The 12,412-nt window shown below is 43.8% G+C and overlaps 2 protein-coding genes across 2 annotated transcripts in view; one reads left to right on the top strand and one right to left on the bottom strand.

Moving 5' to 3' along the window:
- LOC308591485 (tigger transposable element-derived protein 1-like) overlaps window positions 1-12,412 on the top strand; it is a gene marked incomplete at its 3' end in the record, with an annotated part of 500,687 nt that overhangs the window by 386,285 nt on the left and 101,990 nt on the right. The gene's annotated exons all lie outside the window — the stretch shown is intronic.
- Window positions 6,044-12,412, bottom strand: part of LPCAT2 (lysophosphatidylcholine acyltransferase 2) — a 39,353-nt gene continuing 32,984 nt past the window's right edge. Inside the window, exons 13-14 of the mRNA XM_081201206.1 lie at window positions 11,807-11,948; window positions 6,044-10,684 (exon numbers count right to left, since the gene is read on the bottom strand). Of these exons, the coding sequence (XP_081057332.1) occupies window positions 10,455-10,684; window positions 11,807-11,948 (372 nt within the window). The 3' untranslated portion in view covers window positions 6,044-10,454. The remainder of the gene's footprint in view (window positions 10,685-11,806; window positions 11,949-12,412) is intronic.

Genomic DNA, 12,412 nt, shown 5'->3' with positions numbered 1-12,412 from the left:
TAGAAGGATTTCTATAATAGAAAACATATCTGCGTGCTGGTGAGGCTCACATTATATATCCTTTACTGTCACTCATTGTTTAAGGAATGGTTGTTTTACCTGTTTTTATATAAGTAATATTTTAAAATTGTTTTTATAGCTGCAGTTTTTATACATGCATCATCATCATCATCCCACCCTTGGGGTGGGTCGGGCCAGTTTAAAATACTGCACCAGAAGAGTTTGGAAGAAGAGTTTGGATTTGATATCCCGCTTTATCACTACCCAAAGGAGTCTCAAAGCGGCTAACACTCTCCCCTCCCTTCCTCCCCCACAACAAACACTCTGTGAGGTGAGTGAGGCTGAGAGACTTCAGAGAAGTGCGACTAGCCCAAGGCCACCCAGCAGCTGCATGTGGAGGAGCGGGGACGCGAACCCGGTTCCCCAGATTACGAGGCCACTGCTCTTAACCACTACACCACACTGGCTCTTTAAAAGCAATGGCAGTTTAAAAACAAATTATGTACTTTTAAAAGCATTGACTATGCAATGCTAAGATATATTCATGGAGGAGAGGGCTACCAATGGCCACTAGCCATAATGGTGATGCTCTGCCACAACAGTTAAAGGCAACAATGCTTCTGAATACCAGTTGCTGGAAACTGCAGGAAGGGAGAGGGCTCTTCTGCTTGGGGGTCCTGCTTGCCAGAGGGATCTGGTTGGTCCCTGTGAGAACAGGATGCTGGGCTAGATGGCCTGACCCAGCAGGCTCTTCTTAAGTTCTTACAAATCTTTCTCTAAGGGTACATGAAGTGATGTTTCACTGACTGGCCCCAGGGGAACCTCCAGTTGCCCCCCAAGGGTGTGGCCTCCTGTCATGTGCATTGCTTGGAAGCACTCCTTCTTGAGCTGATGGCTTCAAAATGAAAGAAGCTGGAAACTCGAGAGTTATGACAAGTTATTTGGCAGCTCTTGCGAGGGCCCTACATTTTAATATGAGCTATTGGATTATTTCTAAAGAGGCTCCTTGTCCATAAAAGAGTTACGTTAATTGCCTGGGCTGTGGTAAAAAAAGAAAGAGAAGAAGAAGATCCAATTGAATTAAAGGCTTGAGATTGTTTATAGGAGTCAGTCGGACAACTTTGCCCCAGGGGCTGACAAGTAACAGAGATATTAAGCTTTAGAAATTACATAGGGGAGGAGGTATAATTGATCCAAAGAAGCCTTAGTAGTTTATATTAGATAAAGTTGAACTGATAAGCAAAAAGGTTAGAAGAGAGGAGCTTAATTGAAGCACATTTGGTCTGGGAAATGAGACGCTGCAGCAGAATGAGGTAGGAGAAAACTTCTGGCCTACTGTGTCCTTCCTGTGGGTAAAGAAGGACAAATCCATGCATTTCAGCTTCTGGTGTGGCCCATCTTCAGTTTGCCACATGCGTGCACCAGCTTGTGATTTTTTTCTACCGCCATCATGAAAATTCACTTAGCCGCAATGAGACACATCCCATTTGGATTCCTGTAATGTGCTCTACGTGGGGCTTCCTTTGAAAATCAGAAACTGCAACTGGCTCAAAGAGCTGCAGCCAGACTGTTGATCAGGGCTGGTTACAGGGAGTATATGACCAATGAAGGACTTTGGGTTTTTCAAATTTCAGCAGTGCCCTGTGCAATGCTAACCATTTGACGTGCCCCCCCCCAGCCTCTCACACTCGGTTCTACAGCATTGTTTTGGCGCCCCCTGCAGCTCACCAGTCATGCCACTCTAAAACAGCCTCTGACACGACTCACTTGTTATAGCAGCTGCACTGGCAACTGGTCTGTCTCCAGGCCCAATTCAGACTGCCCTACCAGTTCAGTGAGATGGCAGGCAGCATTGGGATGAGATGTGGCCGGGAGCATCAGTATCGGGATGAGAAAAGGAAGGAGTGTGAAAATCAGCATCATTGGGAGTGGGGCTAGGCATTCGGGGGTGGGCAAGGCTCCACAAGTGCCTGCATATCATCACAATAGGAAAGGACGGGGTGAGGCCCCATGAGTGCTTCTCCTAGAGGAAAAGTGCTTGCAGGGCATCACTATTGGAAGGGGGCTTCCCTGGGCCACCTCCAGGCATCAGAGGAGGAGGTGCGGCAGTGGGGTTGGTGTCATGGTGGAGCAGGAGGGGGTGGCAATCATCTGACAGCAGCCTGGCAGTGCCAAGTGTCAGCTGCCTGGTGGTGTCACCCTCAGGAGCCTGCTGCCTCACCTTGCCTCGTGGACAGGCTGGTTCTGCCTATGAAGCCTTGTACAACTTAGGCTGTAAATTTGTGTGAGCCTTTATCTTGTTGGGCATAAGCAACCTTGCATGCCTCCAGCCAGTAGGAGGCAGGGACAGGACTAAGAGGTAGTCAGGGAATATGGAATGTGTGGCTTTCCACTGAACACCTAACCTCTGCCCCTTCCTCCTGCTCTCTCTCTTTCTTTTCCCTCTTTCCTCATACAGTGGTACCTCTGGTTGAGAACAGGATCTGTTCTGGAACCCTGTTCACAACCTGAAAGGAACGTGACCTGTGTCTGCACGTCTGCACACACACAGGTCACGACTTGCCACTTCTGCGCATGCTCATGATGTCATTTTGTGCCTCTGTGCGTGCGCGAGCGTCAAATCCTGGAATTAACCCTTTCCGGTACTTCTGGGTCGCCGCAGGACACAACCTGAAAAGATGTAACCTGAACCAAACGTAACAAGAGGTATGACTGAACAAGGATGCCATGAAAGTAACCCCAGCCCATTTAACTTGCATGATTTCAACCATACACCATACAGGACGGGTATGGATTCTCTTGTGAGATCAGACAGGAACTGAGATTGTCCCATGGCATCTCACAAGAGAATCCCTAGTAGTACTCCAAGAGTCCGCATGCCTTGCCCCCAAAAGCAAGGCAGAGAGCTTAAAAACATTCTTTATGATGGGTAATCCCAAGCAAACCTGCTGCACACCAGCTCTGGGACTAGAGGGGGTGCTCTCTCTTCACCCCAGACTGGCTAGCTGTGGGGTGGCTCCAAGGGTAGCACAATTTTGACTATGCACGACTTTCACATGATCCATGTTCAATGGCTCATAAATGAAAGAGATGTGGAAAAAGTGGGCACAGATCTCATTGGGACCTTAGCAGCATTTGGGGTGGGGTGCTTCAGATATTGGCCTTCCAGTGCCAAAGGCTCATCTACATGTTACCCAGGAAAAGAGGGAGGTGCAATGACTGAAGGGAAGATGTTTAAATACCACACCAGCCAATCAGATCAAATGTTTACTGCCATATAACTGGCCCACAAAACAACCAGAATGAATGCTTGGGTATAATCCAACCTCTGTGTAAAAAAATTAGCATGAATCCTCAAAGATGGGTTGCATGTCTTCTTACTGTGGGACATGTATTATGCAATATAAGCCGTGGACCGCAAGAGGGCACCCTTTCTCTACTCTCCCTTGCCAGCTTTCAGGATAACACCAGTACCCAGAACCTGGCAACCTGTAAGATAAGAATTAAAAGAGTATCTCTGATTGCCCTTCTCTCATCACCAAGCACATCTCAGCTGGTTCTCACACAGCTGGGATCAAGTGATCCTGACTCACAGGGTGAACATCTCTCAGATTCCATAGTTGTGACAAAACCATAATCTGATGAGGGTGGCTTTGCTGTCCCCAAAGCGTGAGTGGGGAGTCGCGGCCCCAGGAATTTACATGTACAGCAAGAACATCTGAAGAGAAGGAGCCTAAAGTTTCAATAAAAATTTATATGGGGGTGGGGGGTGGAATGAAGATAAGGAGCCTTCATTCTTTGTTTAATGATTTCAGCAGCCTGATTCATGTGCTATAAAACCTCATCTGCACTGTTAAAGCAGTAGCACACCACTTTATAGGGTCATGATTTCCCCCAAAGAATCCCAGAAACTGTGGTAAGGTGTTGTTAGTAGACCATTATTCTCCTCCAAGAGCTACAATTCCCTAAGTTCCTTGGGAAGAGGGATTGACTGTTGACGTATTCTGTGAATTGTAGCTCTGAGGGAGGGAATAGGGTCTCTTAACAACCTTGAATTTCAGATAAAAAATTGAGTAACCTAGCTAAGTAGAATTGACAGATTCATCCATCCTCTACAAACTGGGTGTGTGTATCAACCACCAAGCCTCTTTGGGCTTGCAGATCAGAAGGTCAGCGGTTTGAATCCGTGCAATGGTGGTGAGCTCCCATTGCTCTGTCCCAGCTCCTGCCAACCTAGCAGTTCAAAAGCACACCAGTGCAAGTAGGTAAATAGGTACCACTGTGGCGAGAAGGTAAACAGCATTTCCATGAGCTCTGGTACTTGTCACAATGTCCTGTTGCACCAGAAGCAGTTGTTGTTCTAATTTATATACCACCCTATACTTGGAGGTCTCAGGGCGGTTCACAGAATAAAATCAAAATAGAAAACCACAAAATACATAATAAAAAAACAACAACCCAATAACCCTCCCCCCAAAAAACACATTTTAAAAGGGCATAGGATCCTCATAACATTTAAAGTAAGACAATCAACAAACCTAGACAGGAGCCACTCGTTGGAAAGGCCATGATCTCAGAAATATTTACAGCAATATTTATTGGCAACCAAATTGGCCGGTGCTTTTCTGATACAAAGACAAAAATAGCTTTGAAATAAGAGTGGGAGGGGAAAATTAGCTTTGGTTGTTGAGCAGATGTCATGCTGGCAACATGACCCAGAAAGCTGTCTGTGGACAAACGCTGGCTCCATTGGCTTGAAAAGCGAGATGAGCGCCACACCCCATATTCGCCTTTGACTGGACTTAACCATTCAGGGGTCCTTTACCTTTAACTTACTGCTATCTATTTATCATGTAAAAATATTTCTGTCTGCAGGTTCTTTTGTATCTCAAGAAACAAGAAGCAATTAAAGCCCCCCGCTGCAGGCTCCCCCCCCCCCGATGAAATATGCAGTTGAAGGACCAAGTCGTAGTGAACTCAGTAAGGCTTGCTTTCGAGTAAACATATGCAGGACCAGGCTTCAAAGCATACCGGCTGCCTTTTGATCAAATTAAATGTCTGTGTTTGCATTTTGGCTTAATGAAATGTCAGGTTAACTTCCCTCCTAATGAAATGTCCACATTTTCAAGCAGATGGCAAACACACCTCCTTAATGTCACAAGAGGTTTGGCTTCTGACTTCCTGCAAATAGTAATCGAGGGTGAGACTCTTAAGCGCTCACAGCCTGCTACAGTGCAACCCGAGAGGGAGAATTTCTTTAGAATTATTATTATTATTATTATTATTTTACAACTTGGGCTTTTTTCACTTTGGCTTTAAAAGTAATGGATGAAATGGATGAAAAAAGATCATTGAAATGAAATAGCTCTTCTATTGGCAGGGCAGCTGACCATCAGGCAAAATTTGGTTAGGATATCTTACACTTTTTTTTGCAAACCTTAGCTGGCTGGAGAACTGCATTGCAAAATTCTGGTACGTGCAAATTTCAATGGCCAGTTGTGTTTCGGTTCACAGATTGTCCTGGAAAGTGAATTTGACAGATTCGCCCTTAAATGCATACCAAATTGAATTTCCCTTCCCTGGCTGTTGAGCATGTTCTTGGAAGCATGACCCCTCTTTGGTATGATAAGTGTGCAGCGGACAGCCAGTGAACCTGGCTAGAGAATAGACTTTACCTGTTGCAACCACACAGAGAGAGTTACTTGAAAGTAGTAAAAAATAACAAAATAATTGCTGGAAGTGCGTAACTTGGATAGTTCTAACCTAGCTAATTTTGCTCCTTTGCTCTTCAAGGGTAGTTCCAAGGCCACCTCTCATCTTGAGGTCCGAGAGAGAAGTGTGAGAAGGAGTAGGAGGTTGTAAACAGGATGCAACTTAAGACATATCAGTCTAACATCAAAGACACAGGGAGGTCAGCTGAGAGGTTAAAGGCACAGGGATGGTCTGGGAATCTGGAGGTCCCTCACTCTGTCTTTGGTTCCCAAATACAGAGGAACACCTCATTTCAACAATTACAAAAAAATGATTCAGAAACCATTTGGAGTTTTTCATCTATGGAGACGCTGCATCATTTAGATGTTTATTTAAAAAGCACATAAAACCCACAAGCTTTGAAGAGGAAACACGATACATAAAGAGGAAATCATAAAGCACATGGAAACAATATAGCAACCTTATTTGTTAATTTGAAAGGCAATATCCTACCTATGGCTTATAGATTGCATTTTACTGTTTAGAACTTGGGTGTTTTCCCCTGATATTTGTTGTTTAGGACCCAGAAACTCAGATATTCTCTGCAAGAGTTCTGTTCAAATGAACCCCTATGTTTTCCCACCCACCTTCTCCCAACAGAGCTTCTTTAAACTCATGTGCAATTCTAGAAATGTAAGTAGCTTCACTTCTGCAATTATAGACATAACTCTAGGAAAAGTACATCTCCTCCTTCACTGAATTCTTGCTTGCTTTGCACACATGTGGCTAGCAGTCCTATTTCCTTGCACCTAGCATTGGACTATAGTCCAACACAAGATTAACCCTGGAAGCTGGTCCATTAGGTCACTGCCCTACCAGCCACAGTGTGCCCTCAGCCAGCCCCCACCTGCCTGCCTTCTTTCAGTTAGTCCAGAAGGTGGCACTGACCACCAGCTTCCTCCTCCTTAGTCTCAGTGTTGCTTCTTGTAGAACTCATCAGGGAGGTGGATGGAAACAACACTAGACTTATCTAGCTCTAGTTGTCATTGGCTCTGGCTCCACCTACTGTTGGGCTCCTGCCTTACACCCTACCAGCCCCAATAAGCACCAGCCACTATGTTTAAATCCAAAGGGGATGTCTTGCTCAATGGATGCTGCACAACATGGACCCAAACTTTTGAAAAGGATACCATTTTCTGTCTACAAAAAGCTATACTCTAGAGTAGGGATGGGAGGATATGTCAGTTTTAAATTTCTAAGTTTATTAAAAATTCAGTTCTCCACATTTCGCAGCAATTTGCGACTCACTCAAAAAAATCCTAATGCAAATTCATCACTCTTTTGGAGCTAATTTATCCTGATAAACGCTTTTTGTTTTTTGGCACACAACTTTTACTAATATTTACATTTTTGCAAGCACTTTCACCTGGTAAAATGCACTTTGGTATGTTATTTTCTTCAGCATGTCCTTTTCTATCCACGCTTTTCCCAAATATATGTATTTTTTTTTTAAAAAAAAACATTGGCTGGAGAACTGCATTGCAAAATTCAGGTAAGAGTGGCATTTGAAGGAAAGCTGTGTTTTGGTTTGGATATTGTTTCGGAGGGTGAAAGAGGAGAGCGCAAAATATGGTCTGAAGCTCAACATCCAAAAAACGAAGATCATGGCCACTGGGCCCATCACCTCCTGGCAAATAGAAGGGGAAGAAATGGAGGCAGTGAGAGATTTTACTTTCTTGGGCTCCATGATCACTGCAGATGGTGACAGTAGTCACGAAATTAAAAGACCCCTGCTCCTTGGGAGAAAGGCGATGGCAAACCTAGACAGCGTCTTAAAAAGCAGAGACATCACCTTGCCAACCAAGGTCCATATAGTTAAAGCCATGGTTTTCCCAGTAGTGATGTATGGAAGTGAGAGCTGGACCATCAAGAAGGCTATCACCCAAGAATGGATGCTTTTGAATTCTGGTGCTGGAGGAGACTCTTGAGAGTCCCATGGACTGCAAGAAGATCAAACGTATCCATTCTTAAGGAAATCAGACCTGAGTGCTCACTGGAAGGACAGATCGTGAAGCTGAGGCTCCAATACTTTGGCCACCTCATGAGAAGAGAAGACTCCCTGGAAAAGACCCTGATGTTGGGAAAGATGGAGGGCACAAGAAGAAGGGGACGACAGAGGACGAGATGGTTAGACAGTGTTCTCGAAGCTACAAACATGAGTCTGACCAAACTGCGGGAAGCAGTGGAAGACAGGAGTGCCTGGCGTGCTCTGGTCCATGAGGTCACGAAGAGTCGGACACGACTAAACAACAATTGTTTCGGAAAGTGCAAAATTGATCAAATTTTCTTATGTGCATTGAATTGAATTTCTCCTTTATCTCTACTCTAGAGCACTTAGTTTTTGTATTTGATGCCTTTTTATTCCTCTTTTCCACCTTGGAGCAGCATCCACAGATTTAAAATAAAGTAGCCAGGCCCTAATTAGCTCCAGAAATTGCACCAATCCATATACCTTCAGTCCACTTTCTCTCCTGAGCATCTTGAGGAGATTTCACCCCTCCCATATCCAAGAATCTCCTGAGGAGTCTGCTGATTCTCCAGAGAGGAGGAGGCGTGTTCTGCTCTCTACTTATTCTGCTCCAGCACCACATCAAAGAGTCAGTCAGTGTCGGAGAGAGAGAGAGACTGAGTGTTAGAGATCGTGTGTAAAGATAAGGTTGCTGCTAAGAGCAGCTGCAGACACTCAGTGCGGTTCAGCATTCATTTATGCTTAGACCTATTTAGCTCTGTATATAGTTGTATTATAGTTGTAGTTATAGAATAAAGAAGATATTCTACAGAGCTGCTCTCCGAGTTGTTTATATACTCTGCTAGACTCTGCTGTACTCTGCTGTGCGACGACTGTCTTCTTGTGGGAGTGAATCCGCTGCTCACAACTCTAAGCTGTGAGTCCACAGCACTTTGACCTGTTCCTGTGCAGAAGGTGGTCTCTGGAACTGCTACCCAGCTCGCCTAGCTCAGTCGGGGCTGAAGTGGATGAGTCCAGTTAGTGGCACTGGCTCAAGGGCGATGCTGACACATCTAAGGAGTAAACATTCATTACACAGTTGCTGAATCTACAGCTCTAATTTTTAAAACACTGAACTAGTACCAGTCACACACGAAAGCCTATAGCAGCAGATCCAACTCTTATTTTAAGCACAAAGCAAACCATATACACCATCATGTGCAAATAAACCATATTATTTTATTTTTAATTTATTTCCTATAATATTCACATAGTTTCCACTCCAGAAGACCGCTTCCAACCAAGGTGGCCAGATAAGGACAAGACAGGCATTTGTTAGGTTAAGATAGACAACACTAGGCAATATTTTGTAGAGTGCAAAAATATTGTAAAGTGGCTTTTCAGTATAGTTACAAGGCCAAAATCCCCTGAGTGAGCACGTTCCCCTTTCTGAACACACACACATTTATTCTATAGACAAATGTACTCTGCTGAAGAACCTTCAGAGATAGTTGGCTGGTAAAATAGCCTGTGAGGATACTATCAGACCAGCTAGTGTGACATGGTGATTAGATCTCCTGAATTAAAGAAATAAATAAAGACAAATGCAGCTCCTTGAGGATGGGGTTACAGATCTGTATCAGTGTTTGGACGATTTTCTCTTCTCAATCTATACACCCTCCTTTTCTATCCTACCATCTCCCCGGTTGAAGTTAACACCAGGACAAAGGCCAAGAAAGGTATCAGAAGAGCTATATGCCCGCCTGGTTTTTCAGTAGGTACAATGCAGACATAGTCAATTGGGAAATGACCCTCAAGAGGGCCACAAATGGAATAACAGTGAGGAGCAAAATTATGACTATTTTGGGGACTGATACAGTCCTTGTACAGCTGTCCCAGAATGTTGAGGGTGTCATCTGATCAGTCAACACATCAAATGTCCAATTGGAAGACTTAGCGCTGGTTTTGGCATGGGAGTGAGGCGGTTCCCAAGCAAGGACCTTCTCTTACCTTCTTCCTGCTTAAGTGAGGGATAAAAGAGTACAGTCCACCAGATTTCTCCCATATTACAGCCATGATGTGCTTTCTTTTTCCAAAGAAAGGGGGGGGGGAGTCAATCAAGGTGGTCATCCAACAGACCAATCAGTACACAGAACTGAAATCAGATACTAATTCATAGAAGGGAAGAGGAAGGTGGAGGAAGGCATAGACTCTGGGGGTAGAATGAAGGGGTAGACAAGGACAACTATTAAAAAAGGAGACAGCATAATCTTCCTTCTGATACATAGGTCACCCCAAATGCAAGGTCCAACCCTATTAATTTATGATCTTACATTTCCACTTCTGCTCCAAAAGGCCAAGTTAGCTTAGCGCAACCTGTTTGCTAGTCCAGAAATAGTTCTTAACTGTTTGGAAACATTTGCCACAAAGGCGGGGGTGGGGGTGGGGAATCGATGGCATTCTTTCCAAGAAAGTAACCATTGTATTGCATTTTGCCTCCGTGCAAGCAGCCCAATGAAACAGGGGTGCAATTAATGCAGCCCAAGTGATAAAAATAAAAATAATAAATATAATAATTGACTCATTAAAACTAGTTAGATAATTTTTAAGCAATTAATTTTTTTATCTTTGCCTTCTCTGATAAAAATTTAAAAATGGCTTTTTTTTAAAAAAAGATAAAAATCCGTATGTTCTTTATATTAAAAATAAAATACAAAACATCAACACATACACAAATATATTCGGCCTTTTAGATTCAGTCTTCTTTTTTATCAGAGACACTGACAATGGAATGGTCATCATTACTGGCCTGAGGACAAACTTTATTCCTTGGCACCGAGGCAATATCTGAAACTGGGGTTTTCACAGTCGGCGTGCTGCAAGTAAATTCTGTCTCTGGAAATATTTGGCAACGTTGTAGCTCGAGGTATGTTGTGAACAGTTTGGCGTATTCGGGGTGTTTCAGAGCAAAATCCTTGAACTCTTCTGAAAATCGAGAAACACAAGAAGTTATTTCTAACACTAGGGGAGTTTGGGCATTGCGTTAAACCATAGCTTTAGCATGAGCTTCTGCTTTTGCTGAAGTGCACCTCATCATGTCGTCTGGACTGATAACCTGTGGTTTGACTGAGACTAGCCAACTTCAAAACATGTACTGGGAAATTGGATTGTTTAAACAAACCACGGTTAATATTAAACCACAGCGTTAGGTTCAGACAAAAGGCTACTGTCCCTGTTTCCATGTCAGGGTAAACTGGCTCCGTTCAGGAGCTCAAGTTAGGAGCTTCTGAGTGAAACCCATCTGATTGGGCCTTCCTTTTGGCACTAAATTCAAAAGCTGCTGAATGCAAGCTCTACTTGTTAAGGAACAATTGAGATTGCACTTGAAGTCTTCCAATTGTTCCTTTTCAGCCGCAGCTTTACCTCCCTGACACCTGACTCCCCATGACATCAGATGTGGGGCAGCTAGGCTTGGCTGTGGGAAAAGCAGCCTCGCAGGTCAAATAAATACCTCTGAGAACCCTAATTTAGCCCGGAGGTTCCTCCCCCCTGCACTAAACTATGATTAAGGGTACGTCTAGATAGACCATTTACTGCACATTCAATCTGATTTGTTTGCAAGGAGATTAGACGCCACTGGCTCTTTAAAGAGCCTTCATTCTCATTTGCTTGCAGGGAGGTTAGATGACGTTGCAGATGTCGTCCCACACTTTCCAGAGCATTTCCCCACCACTTTCCATGTCACAAAAAGTTGAATCTTTTGCAAAAGGGAGTTGGTTGCTCAATACCACCAAAACCATTCTAAATGTACGACTTGAATCCCACCTGAAAAGAGCAACAGACTGGAAGCGCTGGAACCGTGATATCCGAAGATAATTGCAACTTTTAGGGGGCACCATACTTACAACAATAAATGCTTAGAGGGTCGTAGTTACACTACAGATGTAAAAGGAGGTCCACCTTGTTGAGCTATCATTGGTTTCTGCACAAAACCACTGGGACTGTAGGCAAAACCTAAGGATTCACCCAGTCAACTCGGCATCCTGAGGTCCAGACAACAATTCCCAAGGAAGCCACGACAGTTTAGCTTGGCTTGGCGACACTTACCATAGGAGAGCTTTTTAGAGTTGTCAGCGTCTATTTCCTTGAACAGATTAGAAACATCAAGGCTAGGAAGCCCAAGCGCTGAACGCATAATTAAGCTAAATTCGTCTTCGTTTATGATGCCATCTTCATCGACGTCAAAGAGCTGTAGAAAAGAGGCACGTGCTGATGTTTCGCAATGGGAACTGTTGCTACATTGGGAACAGCCAAAAGGGCTTTACTGTTAAATAAGTCAAGGGAATTATAGAGGAACCCTCAATAGATGGAGGGTGGTGGCATCAAGGGAGGGTTAGGAATTTGAGCAAATCATACATCACTGTGTAAAGTAATGTGAGATGGGCACTCTTGATAAGGCTGCAGTTTAGATAAAGAGACTAGATCAAGAGACTAGATAAATATAAGCATTTGCTAATTCATTTAATGCATGAGCTTTCTTGAAATGAGTCATTTAATCAATAAGATAAATATTTTACAAAAGAAATTAAAGGAAAACAATGCCATATGAAGGCATTAGACATTTTCTATTTCATCAGGAAACTTTGGCTGTATCTACACACTTCTGTGCAATAATTTAGATTTTAAAAACTCCCCCTCCCCCATTTTGCAGCA

Source organism: Podarcis bocagei (genome assembly GCF_964188305.1).
Source record: "Podarcis bocagei genome assembly, chromosome: 7".
Taxonomy (NCBI): Eukaryota; Metazoa; Chordata; class Lepidosauria; order Squamata; family Lacertidae; genus Podarcis; species Podarcis bocagei.
The sequence above is the reverse complement of the archived record's forward strand: the minus strand, read 5'-3'. Positions and strand labels throughout refer to the sequence as shown.